Source organism: Alosa pseudoharengus, unplaced genomic scaffold (assembly GCF_046254945.1).
Source record: "Alosa pseudoharengus isolate Yale_2024_CS ecotype anadromous, Long Island Sound unplaced genomic scaffold, YU_APseudo_1.1 YU_APseudo_1.1_scf_11, whole genome shotgun sequence".
NCBI lineage: Eukaryota > Metazoa > Chordata > Actinopteri > Clupeiformes > Clupeidae > Alosa > Alosa pseudoharengus.
This window is the reverse complement of record NW_027468576.1, coordinates 19,029,872-19,054,233: the sequence shown is the minus strand read 5'-3', so window position 1 is coordinate 19,054,233 and position 24,362 is coordinate 19,029,872. Positions and strand designations below refer to the sequence as shown.

Genomic DNA, 24,362 nt, shown 5'->3' with positions numbered 1-24,362 from the left:
CATGTTGCTGTCTGCATTTGTGTCAATTTCATGACCTGTTCCTGGCCCTTCATTCTCTTCATTCTGAGTGCTACAATGAACACTGGGCTGCTGCGATGACGCATTTGGAACCGGGAGACAATGGCTCACTTCACTGACACAGACAGCAACTTCTCTGGTATCAGACCTTTCTAATCGCAGTCCATGGGACAGTGGTGACTCTGCAGCTCCCACAGTGCACAGACACAACACAGGCCAACGGAACCCCAGCCTGATAGAATTACAATGTTCTTCTAATATTCCTAATTTAATATTTGTTTAATTTCCCTCTCTCAGACAAGTTGGTGCTCGTGTTTCATACAGAGACCCAAACTCTTTGTGCACTGATTTCTTGCAGTGGAGTCAATTGCATAGGGTGTATTTATTTTGGTTTTGTTTGTTTATCAAGATTTAAATGCATGTCAAAAAGCCTCCACATAGTGAGTTAGTGTGCATAAATAGGTCAGGTGGATAGATTTAACAACTTGCCTCCTACTGTGCAACAGATGGAGAATATGCTTCTAAATGTCAACAAGCATTTAGGGAAGTTTTAACATTGCCCTCTTTGAAAGGGAAATGGATAACAGGCTGTCAGATAGGCACTCCTACTTCCATGTGAGATGTAGTGCCAGAGATATTTTAAAACTGAGAAGTGCTGATCCAGTTGGGCCTGGATGAAAGTGCACCACCGAGCTTCTGGAAAATGAATGTCTGTTATGGGTATCTGGGATTCATATTAAAGATGCTTGTGAAAAATGTAGAAAATTATGCCAGATGTATCACTCCCTTAACTTTTAGCTTAGGATAGCCCATAGATCAGATGACTATGGCATGATTCTGGCTCTAACTCCATGGCCGTTTAGCCTATACTCATTTGCTCACAGATCAAGTTGGGGTGGCCGCCTATATGTAAATCAGGTGCATCTTAGTCTGCTAAGCATGACAAATTGCATCACATTTTAAAATGCATTGTCTTTGCTACTTCACACGGCCTATTTAAAACAATTATGTAAACAAAAATTTAAATGCGTATTACAGGCTAATTGGAATTTCATTCTGATTCATGATCATAGACTGGCCACTAGGACACCACCCTGTGGCGCTCTTTGAAATATAACATTTTAGTAGGCTATTTATCAACTCAAATAGATAGGCTATGCCTAATTAGACAGACTGATCTTTAATGTTAATCAATAATTCTTTAAATGTAGTGTAATCAAAAACGAATAAACAGCATGCTTTTTAAGCAATCTTCAAAATGTAAAACTGCCTAACCTATGTATGTAGATCTGGTTTTCTGTGAGTGATCTGTACGGGTATGCTAAAATTGAATGGCCTACATTGGGAAATTGAGAGCCTATTTTGTAATTAAATCATAATTATGCTGCCAACGCTTTGTCTAAACCGTTGAACTCTTTTTGGCCGTGACAGTGATCCGTACTTAAACCCTCCCCTCATGATTCACTAGGAGGGTAGTGATGAAAGATGGCAGAAGCTCCACCATGTCCCACCAACCGGTTTTTCTGTCATAGGTGTTCGACAGAGATAAGTCCCCGTCTCCCTGTGAGTAACTACTGGTTGAAGCACACTTGCTAGACACAAGTTGCATATTTTGGGAGCGCTTCAGATAAGCGATCCCTTCGATTTGTAAATGGCCTCCAAGCTAACGTTAACGTACCCTAACAACTTACAATGTGTAAAGAATCAAACTGCACATAGTGCTAGCATGTTAGCTGAACAAGCTAACACACTAACGTTAACGTTATAACTTAAATAGATTGCTGTCTAGATTAATGATAGACTATGCCTAACTGTCACTTAATGGCGTGTATTTTCAACCTCTACATTTAGAAATGATATGTTTTATTCACCAGGAAGGTATATTTTCTGGTCTTATTGTTAGGTTGCTTGTTATTCATCGATTCGCTCATTTATCACAACGCTAATGTTAGCTGTTCAAATTTGTCTCCCTGCTAGAATTCCTTTTAATCAGGGTTCAGTCGTGTACCTCCACGGTTGACTTCATGTCCTTCACATGTTCTTGACTTGGTAAAACACTGGAGACTTGATTGCTTGAAGTGCACTTCTGTGTCAACAACAAACAGTAGCAGCTACATCTCAACCAGTACAGTGCTCCAGTGGTTCTCTAAGTTAATAGTGTGCCGTGGGATTTTTAGGAACCCAATGTTTTTACAGGCTCATGAAATAAACTATAGGGCTATTTTCAAATGCATCAATGACACAGGTTAGGTATGTTAATCACAAAGTGGTGGCTATGTTAATAACAAAGTGGTGGCTATGAAGCAATAATAGGCTACAGATCTATTACCCCAACTCCGTCAGCCTCATGTGAGCAAATGTCTATCGCTGTGGTCTCCACTCATCAACACTATATATGTGCAGAGAAAAAATATGGCCAACAGAATCAAAGAACATCCTTGCTACAGCCTATAGCTAATGATTGTGACATACTTCACAATCTGTAACCTTAAGTCGGTGTGCTTTGGCGTTTTGGTTGGACCTTTGAGTGCCTCCAATAAGTTGAGAACCTCTGAATTGGCAACTTCCTTCCTACTTACCTGCTTTGACCAACATTATTGCTCCTTTAGTCAATATTCTATATGGATATTTTTAATCTCTGCCGGCGTTGAGCAAAGCATTATTCTTGTAAGTAATATGAATTGACAATGCCTTGATTTTTATGCAGAAAATTATGTTGTATATGTCCATGTCTTACAGTCAGGTCTTTGAGTAGTCCATTTTAGGCACTGTGTTGAGATCGGTGTTGATACAGATTTAACATGAGACATGTAATGTTTCTTAGCAACAAACTCATAATTCATAATACCATCTATGTGGGATTGTTTATCTAACAGCCCATTTAAGACTGAACTGGTAAACATGCTGGTTGTGTTTTACAGGATTACACATGCCCTCGTTGTGATTCTGGTTTTATTGAAGAGTTACTGGAGGAGAGAAGGTTTGTATGTTCTTGATTTGTGTATTTCTTTAAAAGAGAAATGCATCAGATAATACAGAGAAAGTGCAGAGTGCTACCCAGTGAAGTGCAAAGCATTTGTTTTTTTAACTTGCTTAAAACACCATCCTGCGGTTTATACACAATGTGGCTAATACATAGGAAATGACTGTACATTTATAATCAATTACATTTCCAAAGTAACCTTCCCAACACTGAATGTATGTGAGATTCAACACATTCTTTCGGTTGTGTGACTATGTGAAATTTCTTTGAATTGCCATGAATTTAATTCCGTTTTCTGTAATTCCAATTCCAATTCAACTTCCTGTGGGGCAGAGCCAATTCAATTCAAATTCCGATCCATTAATTTAATGGAGGCCAATTCAGAAAATTCTGAATTTTGCACAAGCCTGGTACCATCTCAGATTTTGTTCAGACCTTGTCAAAATGGGGGACGGTTGCTTTTTGCGGTCATTTTCAAAAGACTATGGTATGATGTGGTTGCCAGTAGGAACTTGAAATGTATGTAGAAGTAGCTCAACGAATGGACATTTAGTTTACAAAGTATCAATGATGTACCATAGGTTCCTCTTGAACAAGAGTGAATAAGCAGCAGTATAACAATCACATTAAGTGTATTTGTCTATGAAGGAAATGGTACAACATTGAGAAATGAATCATTTGTATACTAACTGATTAAATATTGACCTATACCTGTATAGTTTTTCAGGTTCCCTCTAGCTACCTATTTGTGTCCTATACAAATTACCAAAATGGCTACCACACCTTTATCCTTAATTTTTCCATGTTCATGTGCTGTGGAGATATTAGCACAGCATTAATAAAGTATTATATTTGCAGACAAAATGCTGCATGTCATGTGGGTACAGTAATATATATTTTTTTGTTTAGTCTTTTGTTTTTGTAGTATATGTAGACATGTAGACAAACTCTAAGCAAAATCTGAGACTGTGCAGCAACCATTTTCCTGGATTCTGCCTGATTTGGTATGGAATGGCTCATGAGTAAAATAGGTAAACATGCAGGTATTGACTCTTTAATCAACTAGATGAACATAATTATCAACTAATTGTGTTTTTACCAACTTCATTGCCAAATCCAGTGCAATGACCTTTTAGATGTAAAATCAGCCAACTTTGTTGCCTCAAACATGACCTTAGTTGCCCTAATCTGTTACCCATTATGAAATCGATCAGTTCTGATATGTTCAGTCTACATAGACTGGTGCCTTTACAGTTCTTGCTCCTTAGTGAACTGCAACATCTGACTCCACTAAAAGGATTCCATATGACTTTTATCCTTTAGCACAGAAAATGGGTCTACATCAAGCATATCAAGCAGTGACCAACACCAACAGAGGTTTGAGGTTTGTAAAATGCACTTGCTTTCTTTTCAATTGTCTTTACCCTTTGTGTGTACAACCAAGGACTTAGAGTAAAGGCAATTAATGAGAATATGTTGGCTATGTTGACCATGACACATAATCATCATTTGAACGTGTTGTCTTTGCACAGAATATGGACCACCATATGTTTACATTTCCCTCGGCATATGGGCAATTCGCCCTGGGCATCTTTGATGACCCTTTCGAACTTGGGTCAGGGTTGCTACCGGAAGACAATCGGGAGGCAGAGAACAGACGGGAACGTGAGATGGCATCTCGGCAACGGTACGGTGCCAGGCAGCCCAGGGGACGCCATGTGCCAAGGAGGCACACCGTACGACACGAGGGTGTGCCCACACTAGAGGGGTAAGCTCCGTGCACCCATTGGTCATTTCATTGAATCATTAATTTATTCACTGAGCTGATTTCAGAATTTCTGAATGATATCAGTGATATTTATGTTTTTGCTCATGATTCTATAGAATCATTCAGCAACTGGTGAATGGAATAATCGCACCCACAGCAATGCCAAATATCGGTGTGGGACCATGGTAAGAGTGAAGATCAGTATTTATAATTTCTCTGTTTAAACACGATTATGTATTTAAATTGAGCTTTAAGAAAATCTTTCTTTCCAGGGGTGTTCTTCACTCGAACCCTATGGATTATGCATGGGGTGCCAATGGCTTAGATGCAATCATTACACAGGTATGCACACTCTATAGACAGCACAAACACTAGTCAGGCAGTGGCAGTGAAATGTTCAGATTACGTTTATGTTTCTGTCAATGTTTATGCAAGATGCAACTCAGAAATATAAGGCATGTTTTTCCATTTTTATGTTTTTTTTTTTTATCTGTAGACATACAGTCACCGGTCACTTTATCAGTTACACCTTGCTAGTTCCTGGGTTGGACCCCCTTTTTCGATAAGGCGTTGCAAACGTTCCTCAGAGTTTTTGGTCTATATTGGCATGGCATCACATAGTTGATTCTAGATTTGTCGGCTGCACATCCATGACTCAATATCCTGTTCGACCACATCCCAAAAGTGCTCTATCCGGTTGTTAAGTCCTCATCACGGGTCCAAAAGCTTTTTCGTCAAAAATAAGTTTACTATCGCAGCCAGTTTAACTTTGACAGACAATTACTGTAGCTGTGCAGATAGATGATACAATCAAGGGTAACATACAGGTGACTGTTAAAAACACTTACCAACTGTTCCCCTACCAGGTCCTCTCGAAGAAAAGTCCATATAAGTTAGTACCTTCTGGCAATAGACGTCACGCTCCGTGTGAGATCTCAGTCTTCTGTGATATTAACAGTCTGCTTTAATAAACTCCGGGTTCGCTAACTACGTTGCTGGTGCTTCGGTTTATGTGTAGGGGACCCTGAGCAAGCTACTGACAAGGTTTGGTGCTGTTTTGAGCAATATTACTGGTTTAAATTTTTTTATTTGGGAAGCGTTTGGCTCACTGCCCCAGTTAATCCACTGTTTGCGATTTGGGGCTATAGCATATACCGGGCCAAGCTCTGTAGTGGTTGATCAATGAAAAATACGGTCTCCACGGCTTATTTGATGTATTTTTATACAGAAAAAAACCCTGGGGTCAATTGTTGCCCAAATTACACTTTAAATCACCTTTCTTCTCTATTCTGTTGCTTTTTTTGAACTTGGCCAAATCTACATGTCTTAATGCAATGAGTTGCTGCCATTTTATTGGCTGATTAGATATGTGTGTTAATTAGCAGTTGAACAGCTGTAACTGTTAAAGTGGCCGGTGAGTGTATATAAATTGTATAGAAATATTGGTGATAATACCAGAGCAATGTGCATGCTTAAAATTACCACAATCAAGCCGATCAATTATCTGAATACATAAAACAAGACTTTTTCCCACCTTCACCAGTTACTAAATCAGTTTGAGAACACTGGCCCACCACCAGCAGACAGGGAAAAGATCAAAAACCTCCCTACGGTGGAAATCACAGATGAACATGTCGGTGAGTTTGCAAAGAAGCCCATTCATCTCTGGGCACTCTATCCCTTGCTTCTTAACCTGTCTCCATCTTCGTCTTAAAAACACAGGATTACTATTCAGGGCTCTACACTAACATTTTTTTCCAGGAGCACTTGTGCCCCCAAGTTAAAAAATGTAGGAGCACAGACAAAAATTTGGGAGCACAGTCAGTTCTGTACTTAACTTACACATAATCTAACATTACACTGCAGCTAACAGTTAAACATGCCAGTGCACCAATTGCGAATATTAAGAATGACTGACAACATTTAGGCTACAGGAAACAGGATTTTAAAGATGCGTGGAAGCCTGGAGTTGTCAGTAGCGTTCTACCTTTGAATAAAATGGGAGTATTACGGGAAGCTACTTTTATGCCTGTTCGCTACAGCTATATTTTGCATATTGCAGCCAATACGTCAACTGGGCTAAAAAGCATGTTAGGTTACCTTTCCTTCTCTCACTGCATTCTCAGAATCTTATCCTGTTCCTCCTATAGGCCTATCCGATTAATTCGGTGGATAGAAGGCGGAAGAACTAATTTCTTCAATCTTTTCATCTTGGCTGGCTAGTCTAACTTTCCGCTTTCTCTGCGCGCTCATGGATTTCATAGAAGCGACTACTACTATCGAGTCCCAACGCGAAACTGCTAACGTTGATGGGAGGTGTAGTTTTATGCTGCATTCGCGACGTGATTCTATGGTTTGCACCAGTACTGTTTCTCGATGTTGCGGTGTATTTTGTAGACAAACATTGACATGGTTAGAAGTCATTCGCACCAGTGCGCCTAAATATTTTTTTGCACTCGCACGTCATCATTTTTACTCGCATATGCGAGTGAAATGGGCGCACTGTAGAGCCCTGCTATTAGCTCAAGTACTTGAATTGTCTGTCAGTTTCCCTGAATATTCTTTCGATTTTGTTTCAGGCTCTGGACTTGAGTGCCCGGTGTGCAAAGAGGACTACAGTGCTGGGGAGATGGTCAGGCAGCTTCCGTGCAATCATTTATTTCACAATGACTGCATAGTGCCCTGGCTGGAACAGGTAAGGCCAAGCCAAGAAGCATGGGGATTAGCAGGCTGCACTTAGATGTGATGACGAGGCAGTAGATTTGTCGCTAATACCTGTTGTGGATATCTGGATATCTGTGTGTGTGTGTGTGTGTGTGTGTGTGTGTGTGTGTGTGTGTGTGTGTGTGTGTGTGTGTGTGTGTGTGTGTGTGTGTGTGTGTGTGTGTGTGTGTGTGTGTGTGTGTGTGTGTGTGTGTGTGTGTGTGTGTGTGTGTGTGTGTGTGTGTGTGTGTGTGTGTTCCCCAGCATGACACGTGCCCTGTGTGCCGGAAAAGCTTGAGTGGCCAGAACACGGCCACGGACCCACCCGGAATGTCCGAGATGAATTCTCCTCCGGGCCCTGGGAGCGGAGAAAGCCCTCCGAATGATGACCACGTGCCAAACAATTCATAAGACCAGATGCTCCGAGTGGCTGCAGACGCATTTGGCCTCCTGCTCTCGGTCTGGGTATGTGGTCCTGGGGCCTCTTCAGCGATGTTTGGTGCGGATGACATGACGTATACAAATCTATACATTGCGGGCAGCCCTACCTCTGCCCTGACAGGTCTCCGTGAAACCTGGCCCCTTGCCAGCTGGACCTTTGCGCGGGAGAAAGAGTGAATGGCTTCAGGGCTCCTGAGCTCCTGCAGGCAGTGGGTGGGTCCGTCCTCTAGGGGGCCTCGTTCAGCTAAAGAACAGGAGGACTCCTTGAACTGCAGACATTTTGCTCGTGCTCTGTCTTCTCAAAAAGGGAAGGACCGGGCATGCAACACTTTCTTGAGGAAAGATTTATTATGTTTAATATTTTGGCAGCACAATTAAGGCGATAAAGGAGAAATTATATGTTATGTGCTCACATGCTGGCCTATTATTTTTGAGTAGAGCCAATATCTGTGAAAATGGCTTGTGCTAACTGTTTTGATGATTGTTAGTTTTTTTAGAATCTAAACCTGTAAATGTATGTAGTGTTGTTGGACAACAGTTGTACAAAGCCCCCGGGGGTAGACTTGTGGGACAACAACAACCAGATGTGAATCTCTGAAAGCCAAGTCTAAACATTCAGATTGTAAGGGAAACATTATGTTCAACACTCACCCCCACACACACAGAGGAAAATCATTATTAGTGGTAAATAATTTAGGTTGTAGTTTGTGTAGTGTCAGAAGAGAAAATGAAAACTCAGATGTGTGTGTGGTTGTGAAAATCCAGTTACCCTGCTGAAAGTGGCAGAGACTGATGACATTCTCTGCTCTCTATTGCAGTCACCAAGCATTCTAGTCTGCCGTAAAGCAGCTGAGAAGTGAAACTGACACAACCTTGCATGATAGGAAGGATGACTGTCTGTACTGTAAGAGGATGCCATCACCGATTCAAATGGTGTGTACCAACTTCAGTGCAGATTGAACATGGTGCATCTTGAATATAGTAAACTGTATCCTGAACCAAGTTATGATTAAGAAAATCTTTGTTGATATGAGTCAGACTTGGAAATGGGAGATATTGCTGTGAGACAAGTCATGCCAAAACATTATTTAATAATGTTAATGAGATTGAGTGTGCCATGAATAGGTTTCTTGAGGCAGAATTCCAAAAAAGTTTTAAAATGTTTTTTTTTTTTTTGTCTTTTGTTTTGTGTCTGACAACCCACATTTGACGAATATCAGATAGATAGATAGATAGATAGATAGATAGATAGATAGATAGATAGATACTTTATTGATCCCCAGGGGAAATTCAAGATCAGTTATCAGTTAAATTTAAGTTACAAAAACCTTATCTAGGAACTCTACACTCTAGAAAAAATGTTGAATAAGTCACCAGTGCTAAGCTGGTAAATCGTCCATAGCAGACTGATTTTCTTTTGTTTGCAGCATGTGATACATATACATATATGTAGCACTGTACTGCCCTGATATGAACAGTTCTTGATTGACAGATTTAGTGTGACATTATGTTTAATCTGTCACCATACCTATGACTTGTTGGGTTTCCCAGACATGTTAAGCATAGTCCTACTAGAAGAGCTTCAGTGAAGATCTCAACTAATGAATAACTAGTCTAGGACTAGGCTTAATGCCATGTCTGGGAAACCAGCCCTTGAAATCAGGTGTTTGGGAATTGTCAAGTCAATGTAAAATGGAAATGAAGTCAAACTATTATTGTTTAAGCACTGTTCTGTGCCCCAGAAATATGGTCACCCCCCCTTTTATGTATTTTACATGTGCACATATTTGCTGTTTTATACTGAAGAGAACTGCATATGCTTTTTAGTAGATACTGGGTTCTGACAAATTAATACAGTAGAGTCGTGGCTGAATCATGACAACATGTTTTGTTCTGTGAATGAAATTTGAGGATTTTGTATTTTGCCCATTGCGTTTTCCTTTTTTAAATTAGCATAGTAGTAGTATACTAGGCTACTAAAGGTATACTACTAAAAAATGTAGTATATGCACTAAAAATGTAATGCATGTTCTTAACACTAGAAGGAGACACACAAGGCAACATTAATGTATTGAATGTATTATTATATTAAACAATGTAACAAAACACGGATGCCCTGGAAAAAAATACCCAAAGCCCAATTAACCTATTCATTCGTTAATTTGAGGTCATAATAAACCATTATGTTAAGGGTGTGTTCATAAACAACCATTTCAATGCCCGGAATATATATGTTTTTTTTCAGTCCCTTGTGTCCAACTATCTTAATTACTGATTATGGGAACTCAGACATTTCTTCCAGGCTATTCAAATTCATTATGTTGTTCGGTGGCATACGGAAATGCGTTTATGCCTTTAAACAAGCCAAATGATGCTGACCAATGTTGATTTAGGCTACCTCAAAAAGTAATTTACCAGTAATCTACAATATTCCTCATGAGGACCAATGCTTATTACCGGCCATGGCAAAAAAGCACTCACTTCGCTAAATGCTCAAGTCATCAGTAGTAGGTTTGACTCTTCTTCAGACTGCTGCACACCCTATTTTTGCCATGATTTTTCCCCGGACGTGGTGACGCCCCACTGTGTACGTGCGGGTTCATGGCAAGGCACGAGGAACAAATAGAGGACGATCGGCTGCGGTCAACCTCAGTGTGATCAGCAGTGCCACTTGAACGTTTCGTATTTAAAATAATTTGGGATCCGTTTTAGGTAGCTGTACAGTCAACGTACACGAAAAGGATACCGTAAAAATGAGGTTACTGTGGGGGTTTGTTACCCTGTCCTTATGTGTTTACCACGCCAACGCTGCGACAGGTAACGTTAAGATTTTTTCCCCCCTGTTAACGCTAAAATTTGCTTTTGCTAAGCAAATTGCTATCATACGATAACACACATAGCGTTATATGTCCACAATCTTTACATTTCTGAATTTAAAATTATTAGGATGATGGCTTTATCGTTTACCACAGTTATTTGCCATTGTATAATATCGACAGTTAACGCTAACGTTAGTAACATGAGCTAACAGCGTTGCTGTTGAGTTAGCTGAATGCTATCAGGTTTACGCTTAGCGACCGAGGTATTTTGGCTAGAAAGGCTAACGTTAAGTTAGCAGGCAACGTCTAATGTTAATCAACCGTTGGTTACTTAGCATAGTTATGATGGTTAGCTGCTAGTTGGATGGATATACTTGCGCGAAACACTCTAGGACCTAGAATCTTTGTTTGTCAGCGTTTATTAAGTTTGTTCACTAACGTTAAGGTTTGTGGTGTAAATTGTTTGGCAGCAGCTGTCATAGCATAACGTTAACTTAGTTCATATATAATAGGTATAGCAATATAGCTGATGGTATTTAAATTGCCAACTTAGCTAGCAGCTAACCACACACACATTCGTTTATGGGTTTTGAGGGAACAACCTCAGCTAAATTTTCAATTTGTGTCGAAACAAAATTGTCTTCCGGGGGAACGTCCATTTTGGTAAAGTGCCTAACCAGCAGGCTATTCAGCTTGCGTTAAGCAAGAACTGCAATTACTGCTACTGTGGTGAAAGATGTGTAACGTTAATGTTAAGTTAACATTAAAGTAATGTCATCTAAAGCCGCGTGTGTTGTAGCAGAACTGAAGGGCAGAACAACATGATACAAGGATACATCGCCTTTCATTATTCTAAAACAACGAAACACCGTCAGGAATAAATAGTGAAATGGTTAAGAGAAGTTATTTCAGCATTAGCTTGTTATTCACCTAGGTTCGGCTGGTCATGTGACCACACATTAATGTACATTTGACCAGATTAACCAACATAGAAACAACAACAAAAAAGCTATGATCACTAACGTTAATCCTAACTCAGAGCGAATTGTAGTTTCCGAATATAGGTGCCAGATCTAATATTTCAGAAAGATCCCAGGGACAACACAAAAGACCATCTTGTTGAATGGAGGCTACCGCTTCCATCAGCTAACATGACAAAACCGGTGTAGACCAGTTTGTCACGTCAGTCGGAGAGTAGCCTTGTTCAGGCCTTCTGTTAGCGAGTTAGGCTTAATTTACTGAGCAGAAATATCATTCATACATATCTCAAATATTTGGATATGTAACTAACTATTTATTTGTGTCACCCACGAATTGCACTAATGATTTATAATGTAGGGCCAGTAGTTTGCATTAATACTAAAAACTAGCTTTGGTAACCGCAAGATAAGACCCTTGTTTCATACAGTAATTAGTGTCTAAAAGCCCATGTCCTGTGGCAGTGCAGACTTTCTATCATGGAACACAAAGCCCTGTTAGCAGATTATGTAATGTAATTGAAATGGTCAAATTAAACACAATTTGGCCTGGGTTTAAAGGGTTCAAAAATGTTTAGGGTTTTTGTCATAGGATTTTGTATGTTTTATTTGAATATGCAACATAGAAATGGTTGCAAATGTGGAAGATGGATTCTGGTGCTTGTTTACATGTTTACTATGTTGTCATCATTGTTGCAATCAGTTTTAATGAATGACACTTAATCCTGGTCTAAGCAGCTTTACACTCTTGGATGGAAATAGTGCCGCACCAAACACAGCAGAGAAGACTTAGTTGTTATTGAATTGAACCAAGTCTAGATTGTCTCCAAGCAAGGCTGTCCCTTGCATCAGGCCTGCATCTTGGTTAGCAACCGTTCGAGTTTAACTGGAATCTCTATTGTCCGCATTATGGAGTAGTTGTGGGAAACATTATCTAATTTACTGGTTACCAATTACTGTTTTTTGCTTAGTAAGGTTACTGTGGGAACATGTTCCTTGTCCTTTGCTCGGAGATGCTTGATTGCACCTTTTAATCACTGGCTGTTGTACAACTACAGCCGTCCAAGAGGATGCCAGGGAAGACACGAGGGACAAGTGTGTTAGCTTGCTGACTTTCAGCATTGATGGCCCAGACAGAATTAAAATTAGATTTCCCTCAAGCTCTGTCATGCAGTTCCAGCTTGCCTGCTTTAGAAATTAGGTTAGTGAAAACAGGTATTATCTTTTTTTTTTCTGCTGGAAATAATCAAGGAGAGTGGGTATTCGGATGTTCTTGTGTTGCTGTGATGCTCAAAAATATTACTTTTACAATTATCATTATTGATTTTAAATTTAAATCTGCAACTGCATTTGGTTTTATAGAGATTAGGGGCCACGTTTACTTCTTAGCGAGCTACGAAGACTCCAAAGTAAACCTTACCGAAGTTGTTTACCTTTATAGTCTTGGTTCCCGAACTGTCCCTCAAGAGTCTTCTTACAAAAAGCTCCTTACATCCGACGTACAAGGCACTGTCCACCCTAAAGGTGCTAAATCGGTTGCTCAGAAATCGTTTTTTCACATCACGCGGAGGCATATGACAGCGTTATGAAAGGCAGTGTGTTCTTTGCACAAAAGAAACATTGCTCAAATATCGCTTCCGGTAAGCCTAACATTCACACTACTTCAACATGGATGAACTTATTAATAGCATACCATGATACAAAGTAGAAATTAAATGATCTACCCTTAATTAACAAAGTTTTCAGAAGGTCTGTAGGGGGAAGTGATCTGCAATCTGTCGGCATGACCAACTATAACCCCTTACACCTTTACCTGTTAGGGCTACGCCATCCTTCATCACTCCATAAGAAGGACTTATTTGAATAATATTATTTCATTGTTTTTTAATCACAGCTGATTGACCAGCGGCCTAATTTAATTCAGTATTTTGTGCCGTTGGTTAACATTAAACATAAAAGCAATCCCCCACATTAAACATTGTAGAAGATGGTGCGGGATAAAGCAAGAAATAAGAGAATAAAGCTTTTAATCATTTTCAAATGTGTGCACATTTTATTATTTGTGTGAAAACGTTTCCAGAAACTAATTTCTTAATTAGCCTACTTACATAAAATCATTGGCGAACCAAAACAGTAATATACCATACGAGTTGTATACGCAACAGATATTTCTAAAGATTGCTGTAGGTTACAGTGGCAGCGACTAGAGTCGAGAGCCGAAACATTGCTAAGGTGCAGCTAACAGAGTTCTGTGTATGAAAGACATTCGTAGCAAAGTACCTTTCGGGAAATGCGTGAAAATGTTAAGATGGAGCTAAGGTAGAGGTTACGAACTACGTAACGTTAAGAAGGCTTCGGGAAACCAGCCCCAGTATGTTCCCGGCTGATATCTTTTTCTTCATAAACCTACGTTTAGTAGAGGCTGGTGATTCCATGTGGACTCAGACCACTCATTCAGGCAAATCTTGATTAACAATACTTCAGAGTAAACAACATGGGCCTAAACTGCACACAAAGCTAGAACCTCAATTTCCCTACCAGTCACCCACCCCTTAGTGGCACAAATGCAGGAATGTTATTTTAGGAAAAATGTCATGTCACTGATCTTTACAGAGTATGCTGTTATTATTTATCCATGTACAATGGCTTAGTTTATTATTGTGCTAGACTTTGACAGGTCAAAGGGCCTACTCTATTGGTAGTGAATAAATAATATACTGTTTGGACTCTGATCAGGCTGGACATTTTGGTTGCAGCACAGATACAGTTTTAGAACATCCTGTTTATTTTTGATTGAAGCCTCACACAAGTGCTTGTATTTCACTGGAAGATCAAAACGTCCTGTAAAGTTACGTTTCACATGCTAAAACATCACCAAGGTCCCTGAAGTGCAATCTGATATTTACTCAGTTTTCAGCTGCGATTGGCTTGAAGGTGACCTTTCACAATAGAGTAGTGGCTCCTAGCCTTTCCTCTTAAAGGGCGAATGTTATTTACAGCCGAAGGCATCTGAAACCAGTGGTTTGATTTCGGGCAGCAGTGGTCAGGGCTGATAAGCCCTCACATGTGCTTGCGTCTTCCATTCTTTACGCCCCTTTTCTTGCAGTTTAGTCAAAACATGAGGGTGTGCTCTCATTCTACACAAAGAAGTAAACTTGCAGTCTCTCAGTTTTCTTCCCCCAAGTAAAGAAAACTAAGAACCTGCTGTTTTGATCTCAGCCTGTTCTCAGCACTGGTCTTTTGTAGGTTGTTGTTTCAGCATGTTTCCATCTTCAGTGTCCACCCAGGTTTTATATAGTGTGTATTGTTTCAGGCCCGGCCTGGGGGAATCTACTTGAGGTGGCTCTGTTGGGGGTTTAAACAAAACACAAGTTGTTTTCCAGTACAAGAATGTTATTCCTCCCACTCTGTTGGGAGCACGAAACTACACAGCAATCCCTTTGCAATGAGATTGGGTGTCTGGAGTGCTAAGCTTTTCAACTATGAACTTCAAGGGAGGGGGGGGGGGGGGTGGTGGGAAGAGACAGATTGGTGGGGGGCTTGGGGAGAAGTATAAAAGTCCATCCTGGTAACACACACCCAAAAGATCAATTTGAATGAGAACATTCATCAGCGTTTGTGCTGCTAAATGATCCCATTCAATTTCTCATGATTTTTCATCTTATTTGCTTCTCATTTTCATGTGTTTGTTTTTCTTTTGTGTCATCTGTTATCAATGATTGCATTGCTTCTTCATGATTTTCATTTGAACACACATCTTTTTTCCCCCCTCTTAATCATCATGGTGTTCAGTATCATTGCATCATTCAAAAGAATGTAAAGGAGAAGCAAAAACAACTAAGGAATAAGGCTCAGTTATACTTGCTGTTTGACCAAGTGTATGCATATGCCACCTGCACCATCCTGTCAATGTACTTGCTGCAGCAAATACTGGCAAAACGCATGATACTGCATGTCTTTGCATCTTGCGGACGCGACACGTTATCTCGCGTCGACATGCACGACCAACGCATCAAACGAAAGCAGAATACGTATTGCTGGCAGCCATGATCCATGCGTGTATGCGTCATTACCAGCAAGTATAATGAGTCCTTAATGATAACTGAACACCATGACTGTTTCTTATGTGTGCCATGTCTGTTTTCACTCACTAATAATTTGTTCTTTCTTTTCTTTTCTTATTTTCCTTTTCATCTGTTTTGTTATTTGCCCCTCATCCATTTAAAAAAAATCACACCTTTCTAAAAATGATTGTACTGACTCACACACATTTAATCAATGGGCATGTGTTGTGTACTGCGGGTGTTTGGGTGGCCACCTCCAGCGGGCTTCATTAAGTCGCCCCTGTCCCAGATGAAACTAATAGGCGATAGTGCCGAGCTGCACTGCGAGGTCATAGGCAACCCCATCCCCGAGGTGCAGTGGTGGTTTATTGAGGGTGAGGAGCCGGCTGAGATCTACACCCAGCTGTTTGACGGGGCGCGTGACGACCAAGTGCGGATCAACGCCACGTACATCTACCATGCCACCAGCACCCTTTACCTGTCCAAACTCGCACTCAACGACTCGGGCATGTACGAGTGCCGTGCCTCGAACGACCCTGACCGCAACGACCTGAGGAAGACGCCCAAAATCAAGTGGATCCGCTCCCAAGCGAACGTTTTAGTGTTCGAAAGTGAGTGACGGCTCGGGTGTTGCGGGCGGTCCACCACCGAGAGGGTGGCCAGTGCTCTAGCTCCTGTCAGTCATCCCTTTGAACCCACCCTCTGTTCCACCCACCTCCCCATTGTCCCAGGCGTCCTCCTCTTACAGGAGCTCGGCTGGGAATCAAGACCCTCCCTCAGTTCTCCATCCACAGCCCTTCCCACCAGTAGTCCTCGCCTAGTTCTGCTAGTCTTACCTTCCCCCATACTCCATTTCCTCCAATACAACCCATGGAAAGCAGGATTTGCTTTCTAGTAGGGGTTGTTTGTCATGCTGTGTCCAGATTATGTCAGTCCTATTAGCTTAGCTTTCCAATTGTGTATTTCTTAAGACTGATCAGAAAGAGGTTTAGGTTGATGTATAGAGATTAATATGTACAGTACTTGAATTCTTTTTCACCGGAAAGCTGATTTTCCTGTAAAGAACACGGCAACTGGACTTATGGCAAAACACAGCCACGGGACCTCTCTCTCTCTGAGTATTATACTCTTATCACCCCTGCACCCCCCCCCCCCCCCTCCTTATTTAAAATTCCTCTGTTGAACAATCCTGCACCTTGCTCCTCTTTGATGTTCTGAGCTGTGGGTCCTCTGTGCCTCATTGGCTGACCTGCCACTGCCTGTGTTCATTACACTTCTCCTTCCTCGTGGTTCTTAGCGTAGATCCTGTTCCTCGCCCTAAAAGCATCAGCCTTCTCAAGTCTCTTTAGTGGTTATTGGGAGTCACCTTTGGAGTGTGCTTTGTCTGTCCTTACCTAGATAGACCTAAGCTGCTGCAGTGAAGGGTGTTTGTTTGTGTTGTTTGTTGGCCTTTGTAGTGGAGTGATGAACAAGCTTATACATTATGGTCAATAATATCTAGCCATCTAGAGAGCATATTTTGTGTAGTGTCTTTTTGCATGATTGCAAATTCCACCAAAGGGTTTTAGATTTGTGCAGCAGCCATCAGGCTCTGGCTTCTTGCCACTGGAGTAGCTAGCCTCCTGAGACTGGTGTTATTTTCATCGATGACTTAAAGCTCCTAATGCTTTTCTCTGTCCCTGTGCACGTGTGCTCACACAGGCCCCACTATCTTGACAAATCCTGAGTCTGTGTTCAACCTGACCAATGCCGTCCTTACCTGTAACATCACCGACCCACCCTCTCCAATCAAGGGCAACTATTGGATGAAGGATGGCGTTGAAATCAAGAACACCAAGTCGGAAGCCACCGCCAGTACCACCCAGTTCACGTAAGTAACACTCACATTGATCCTGACTCTGCCACTGGAAACGGCAAGCCTTGTATGTGTGGCGAGTGCTGCTCTGCTCTTAATTTATGTACTGGGACGTTAAATACAGCCCTCTGTTTGACACATGCAACCTTGGGGAGCTAACCAGACATGGCATGATGTGTATTTATGTTGTGTGTGAGTGTGCAGAAACCTGTGTTTTTCTCTTCTCTCGCTCTGTCTGTAGCCCCTTTTATTTTTTCCCTCTATACTTCTCACATGGTTCCCCTGCCCCGCCTTGTCTCTTTCTTTTTCTGTTTCTCCCACAGCCTTTGTTTCTCTCGTATACTCCCTCTCATCCTCCCATCCTCCCTCCCTGGCTCCTGCTGCCCCTGGGCCCCAGGGCCTCTGCGTGCACAGACGGCCACTCTGGTGTCCATTAGTGGCAGCGCTGCAGGCTGCACAGTGGTGCCTAGCGCGGGTTGAGCTGCTATAAGCTGGACAGGGCTGACGTGCAGCTTTGCCTGTAGCCCCTGCGGGCGGGGGCGTTGGTGTAACCGTCCACTTGCGCTGACCCTAATTGCCCAACAGATCAGAGGGAGAAGAATCAGTGTGAGAAAGAGATGAACGAAGAGAGGATTGGGGGAAGACTGGTGGGGGAGAGAGGAATGTAGTGAAGAGAGGAAGAGAAGGATGGAAAGAGTGGGAGAATAAAAGGATGGGGCTGGAGAGGGGCTAAATCGTATGGGTAGTGATATCATAGAGTTGGATTTTTTTTAGCAGAGTAAAACTGGGGTGTAGCCATAGACTGTAAAGTAGCCCAGTCAAGTCTGACATGGCGACCTCTCCTCTTGAAAGGCCCTGCTCACATTAAACAATGGGATGCCTTTCAGCAGGTCTCTTGTGGTATGCCTACATTGTAGGCTGTCTCTTGACAGGCCTGTAGGGGAAAAAAGTGGCTAATTATTCTTTTCTGCATATTGTCTCACATTTCCAGTCTTGATAAAATTGGGAACACTGATGGAGGTGTGTACACCTGCGTCTTTGAGACGGAGCCCATTTCTCAGAAAACCATTGAAGTAAAGAGTAAGTCCTCTGTCCTTGGGACGCCATATACACGCATGCACATTACAGGACAAATGTTATGTGTGTATTTTGGGAGACATGTCCATTGGGAAGGCATGTCTGACATGCACTTCTCCCTGTAGCACCTCCCCATGTGAAGCCCTACAAGGACTCTGAACATGGCAACGAGAATGACAAAGGAGTGTTGGCCTGTGTCAGCCATAGCTACCCCGCACCTACTGACTGGACCTGGTACAAGATCACTGAAACTGGCAACGAGGTACGAATCTAAATCTAATATCACATGTATTAAAGTCCCTCTGCAACAGCAGGTATAACCTTAAAATGATTTTGGCAGTGTGTTGATCATGTGGAATTTGTGCACCTTAGCCAATCATCAATGGAACCGACAAGTATGAGATCAAGAGCCAGCCCAACAAGACCTATCTGTACATCACCTCACTGGACATGAACGCCGACATGGGCGACTACCTGTGCCAGGGCGTGAGTGAGCTGGGCATGGCCTCGGGCAAGATCCACCTGCGCGTGCGCAGCCGCCTGGCTGCCCTGTGGCCCTTCCTGGGCATCGTGGCTGAGGTCATTGTCCTCGTCACAATCATCTTCATCTACGAGAAGAAGAGAAAGCCCGACGAGATCACCGACGGTAAGGGCCGCCAGCCGTCTGCCAAAATCTATCCTAAGGACCAGTAGAGTAGCTCCCTCCACTTCAGGCAGCCAGGACAGCGGCCCTCCTAGTCCCAAACAACCCCTCACCCACAACCACAGCAGTAGAGATCACACGTTTCCTTATTAAAGTGCTATTCTTTACCCTAAACAACAGCGTGATGTACTCTTCCACTATAGCACTTGTTTTTGGAGGTTTCCTTTAATCTTCTAAATTTTCCTTACATACAGATCTTTTACATTTGTTATTGTATTGGAAATATATTTTATTTTTTCCCCATGATTTGTCAGTTGTTAGTATTTCTTTTATGATTTACTCTTTTATTCCTCTGTTTGCTGCTGGTTTTACGTGTTGGTAAGTGCTGAACTGCATGCCAGATTGGAGTGGGTTTTGGGCAAAAAATAGAGGGAGAAAGCACTTTGAGAGTTGAGGTCTGAATGCACTGCTTTTCATAACCTAAACCATATGCCTTTAATCAGTGGTGAACGCGCAGCTCTTTCACTGGTGTATTATAGATTTTTTTCCTCTCGATGGAAAAAACATCTCAACAAATCGAAAGGGATGGATATATATATATATATATATATATATATACATACATACATACAGTATACATTTCTATATATAAAACTAGACCATAATAATCCGAAGGAGTAAACTGCGCTGCCCAGTACCAGTGAAAGGGTGAAAGAGGGGTTTTGATGTGATGCATCGTGGAGCAAAAACACACATCAAAATAAAATGTCATCCAAATGAAATTAGCTATTGAGGCCAAGAATGTAACTTCTAGCAGGAGTTCTCTTTTTCTTTTTTCTTTTTCTTGGGAGGGCGGTGTCTTATATTGCATGCCGACTGCATCCTCTCTCAAGCGCATGCGTGTGTCAGCCTCGGGTAATTGCAGTGTCATCGGCCCGCTCTAATCCGTGGCCTCAGGCGAAGGACTGGGGGCTGTCTTGTGACCGCCGAACTAACCGGTCCTGTCAGTCGTCCAGCCGACCCAGCCCTCCAGAATGCCCTGAATGCTTCTTCTCCCTCACAGTTCATCTGCACTTCATTTAGTTCTAACCGCTTGTTCTTGCCAAATAAGGTTCCATTTGTTTTTCTTTCTTTGTTTGTTTGTTTTCCTGCTATGCTCTTTGCATGAAAACAGTGGTCATCTATCAGTGCAAGGATACTCATTAAATCTGCTGAGTGCAGTTGTGTAGTTTAATCAAGGGTCAGAGTCACTTGCTGCACTATAACAGCTTTGCTGTAATCAAGGAAGTAGGGAAGGGTGGGACATATTGCTTCCACAGGCCAGCTGTAAGTCAATGTTGCACAGTTATAAAACTGATTTGGTTAGATTACCTACTTCTAAAATGAGCACACTAAGGATGGCCTTTTATTTAAACCGCACATTTATCCCCAGTGGATGAACTTGCACAGAAGCCACAGCTCTGTCCAAACCAAAGTAGATGTCTTCTAAAATGTTATTATGGACACTACAATGTAACTTAATTGCCATAGACGCTTCTTGTGCTATGGACTGCCTAAAAAAGGCTGTCTCATTTGGACAGCAAGGAGCTAGCAGCAGACACATTCTCAGCTCACACAGACACAGATGTTTGTTTGGGACAAGTAAATCCTGTGTTCCGATATTCACAGCTCTGTGGCCCCAGTAATCATCATCTTAATCTCACACTCGTTCTCTCTCTCCTCCCATTTCAATGTGCTCCTCTGTGCGGGAACACAGATGACGACTCAGGATCTGCACCATTGTAAGTATAATCCACTATTAGCGTTCCTTACTGCCATAATCCTGCGACTGGGCATTTTAAAGATGATATGCGATCACTTGATTTGCTCGCATTACACTGGAACAATGCATGAATGTTTCCCTGTGTATAAGAAGGCCTCAATGTAAAGCTCCAGCCCACACGTGTACTATTGTTTGTGCTCCCATAGGAAGAGCAATGCTGCCACAAACCACAAGGACAAAAACGTCCGGCAAAGGAACTCCAACTGAGCTCTGCCAGGAAGGTGAGAGTGAGCGGAAAGTGTGGCAGAAGCATTGGTTCAGGTCCCCACCCTGGCTGTCATGGCCAAAGGGGAGACTTGAATGAGTTGAATTTTAACTTTCCTGGTGAAAGAAAGTCGTCTAATGAATTATTTTCTCTTCTCCTCAGGTTTCCGTATGACTACTGTACAAGAGTTCTTAAGAGGAGCATTGGATTGCTGAGTAGCACACGATCTTGTGCACCATGCAGTTTTTTTTTTTTTTTTTTTTAAAGACCTTTTTAAATTTTCTTTCCCCCCCCTTTTTTTGTTGGCTCGACTGTACATCTGCGTAGGGATAATGATTTGGTTTCCACTTGCTGTTTGTAAAGAAGCAAACCTATATATATATATATATATATATATACAAATGTATCTATCTATGTGTATTACTCCGACCTGTTGTGCTGCCAGCAAACGTGCATGGAGGCTTCAGATGGATGTTTGCATGTTTTTGCAGTAATCAAAGTGTGTTAGTGACAACCGTTTGTGAATGTGGGAATGATGAAGTTTTTTTTTTTTTTTTTTTTTTTTTTCCTGCACTGTCCCTTCAGGGTTTTTTGTTATTTTTTTGCTTTCCATATGTTGATTTTTAAAAGTGAGGAAAGCCTTTAGCTGTAGTCTGGGATGAGAGTATCTCCTAACCTTAATGCGTCAACAAACAAACACCCTACTGTGTTTTGAGGTAGAAACCAGAGGCCTCTGGTTGTTGTTTTGATTATGTTTCTAAATTAAGCCTTAATGCCAGTCCGTTATTGTTTTATATTCTCTGGTTTCCTAGAAGTGTAGTACTGTTGGTGAAAATGTAGTGCAGTAATCTAAATGGCAATACCAAGACTGCACGATTTGAAATTATTTTTATGACTGAGCACCACCTTTTGCATTTCCTTCAACCATGCATATTTTAATTAAAATGTTTTAGTCACGTGTACAAAAATCACATGGAAAGCTTTTAAAATAGAGATTAATACTTTCCCCTTTGTGAGTTACATCGACAGAAAGGCTTCTGTGAGGATTTTCTGTAGATGTAAGGACCAAGATCAAGGAAGGACCAAGAAGAAAATATGTGTCATCACTGTTCTGGATAAGTGGTTAACGCTAAAGTAATATTTTTAACTACATTTGAAAGACTTGTGTACATGGTGTAATAAATTATGTTGGGTGTCATTGGTGAACGCAATTGAAACAAATCCATTCAGTGAAGGCTGATCCTTGTTCCTCCCTCTTGTAGACCATGCAGAAGCCATACTTTTGAAGTATACCCATTAAAAAGTGGTGTGTGTGTGTGTACCCCTTTTAGTTTAAAAGTATACTAAATATTAAAACCCTTATTAGAAGTGTGTAAATTATTTTGCCTAAGCAACATAGCAAGCAGAGTTCTAACACTGTCACCTGTACTGACTTGCACAATCTCAATAAAGTATTTGATTTGACATTTTGCCTGAAGATATGTTTCTGTTAATGGTCTGTAAATCCCACTGGGCTTGATGAGACCCTGCATATCATTCGGAAACCCCTTTTCTGTAAAGATCCTTTCCTTTCTCTTGGTTTCCACACTGTTTCAGTTTTGGTATATCTTTCTCTTAGTATGGTGTAGAGCTGTAGCATACTTTTATTTAATTTTTATTCGGGTTGTATGCCCTCCAGGTATTTTCTGTGTTGGTGTCCAAAAAACACACTTTGGGTTTTGGACCCTTTTATACTTAACAAATAAAGTCTACTTTATTAAGATAATGGACAACTTAGTTTGGGAAATTACCTACTTAAAACAGAAGACCATTCAGAAAGTGTATGGTAGTTACAGAGCTATGTAATGGTGTCATATTTGAGTTACTAATTAATCTGCAGTATACAAGTTACTCCACAAATATAGTCTTCCAAAATACGACCTTTCCAGCAGACTCATTGCTGCATCTTTCCCCTCCCCACCTTTCCTGAGCACAGGAGGATGTAATCAGGCACCATGAGGCTCCCAATTCCCTCACAATGGCAATGTGTATCCTATTAGCAAATACCCCTTTGCCCTCAGATATAAAGATGTCTATTTCTCTCTCGCTCTCTCTCCACGTGTGACGTGTATAATCTGGCTGCCATATTACCTCTGTCCATTTTCATGTTGTATCACATAGTGCTGATGTGTCACATGCAAGCAGTTGTTCAACACGAGTCCACAACACATTTCTTGATTTTAAACAGTCAGGTAGTAGAAGTTTGGTGATGTACAAAAAGGCATCATGCATCGGAGAATATTTAGTTGGCCACTAGATGGAGCCCTTTGCTCAGTTCTGAAGTGTGTTGTGTAGGCCTCGGACTGTTGGAAGTGTGCAGTAGCCATAGGCTACCAACTTGTGTTGTAGTAAATTAACTTTTCTGTCCGTTCATAGCAAAATTACACTTCAGATAAGTGAATTAACAATTGGGCTATGTTGTCAATAAACTCTAGTTTTCTTGAATTTCCCCTTGGGGATCAATAAAGTATCTATCTATATCTATCTATCTATCTATCTATCTAAATTTGTTTGATGAGACATGTCGCCTACTCATCACTGCAGAAATACAGATATCTCCATTAATTTGTTTTTTCACAGATGTAATTTAACTAAATTTAAATATTTTTTATCTCCGTTATGTTTCAGTGTAACACTGATGTTTAAAAAGATAGGGGCTGCACTTGTTTTGTCGCCGGGAGAGGAAGCAACAGCTGCGATTGTAGCCAAAGCAGCGGGACTGGTGTGGCGTCTGGTAGGCTACTGGTGTCACTGGATGCAAACAATGAATAATCCTCCCTTCGTCTGAGCCATGACAGGACAGGACATTTTACGGAGCTAGGTCTGTCATGGATGAATCAGAAGATGGAGAAGAACAGCTCAAATTCCAACAACCACAGTTGCAGCCATTGATGGATGAAGGAAGTGATAGCAGTGGTGCTGGTGAGGATGCTGGCAGCTTCGGTGTG

The 24,362-nt window shown here is 41.4% G+C and overlaps 2 protein-coding genes across 3 annotated transcripts; both read left to right on the top strand.

Annotated features, from left to right (window-relative positions):
* The first annotated feature begins 1,491 nt into the window (after nt 1-1,491).
* LOC143116893 (E3 ubiquitin-protein ligase RNF126-like) lies at nt 1,492-9,833 on the top strand. The gene is made up of 9 exons (XM_076278255.1): nt 1,492-1,581; nt 2,940-2,998; nt 4,325-4,385; nt 4,534-4,769; nt 4,886-4,954; nt 5,042-5,111; nt 6,313-6,406; nt 7,349-7,464; nt 7,737-9,833. The coding sequence occupies exons 1-9, from the start codon at nt 1,504-1,506 to the stop codon at nt 7,881-7,883; spliced, it is 930 nt and encodes a 309-aa protein (XP_076134370.1). The 5' UTR covers nt 1,492-1,503; the 3' UTR covers nt 7,884-9,833.
* Nucleotides 9,834-10,513: 680 nt separating this feature from the next.
* bsg (basigin) lies at nt 10,514-22,839 on the top strand. Of its 2 annotated transcripts, XM_076278257.1 has the most exons (9): nt 10,514-10,730; nt 16,034-16,384; nt 17,475-17,643; nt 18,620-18,708; nt 18,831-18,967; nt 19,078-19,351; nt 21,105-21,129; nt 21,317-21,391; nt 21,538-22,839. In XM_076278257.1, exons 1-8 carry the CDS (start codon nt 10,667-10,669, stop codon nt 21,375-21,377), a joined length of 1,170 nt encoding a protein of 389 aa, XP_076134372.1. In that variant the 5' UTR covers nt 10,514-10,666; the 3' UTR covers nt 21,378-21,391; nt 21,538-22,839. The 2 variants fall into 2 exon arrangements, with proteins under 2 accessions (XP_076134372.1, XP_076134371.1); XM_076278256.1 differs by lacking the exon at nt 16,034-16,384 and having other exon boundaries at nt 10,517-10,730.
* The last annotated feature ends 1,523 nt before the right edge of the window (nt 22,840-24,362 follow it).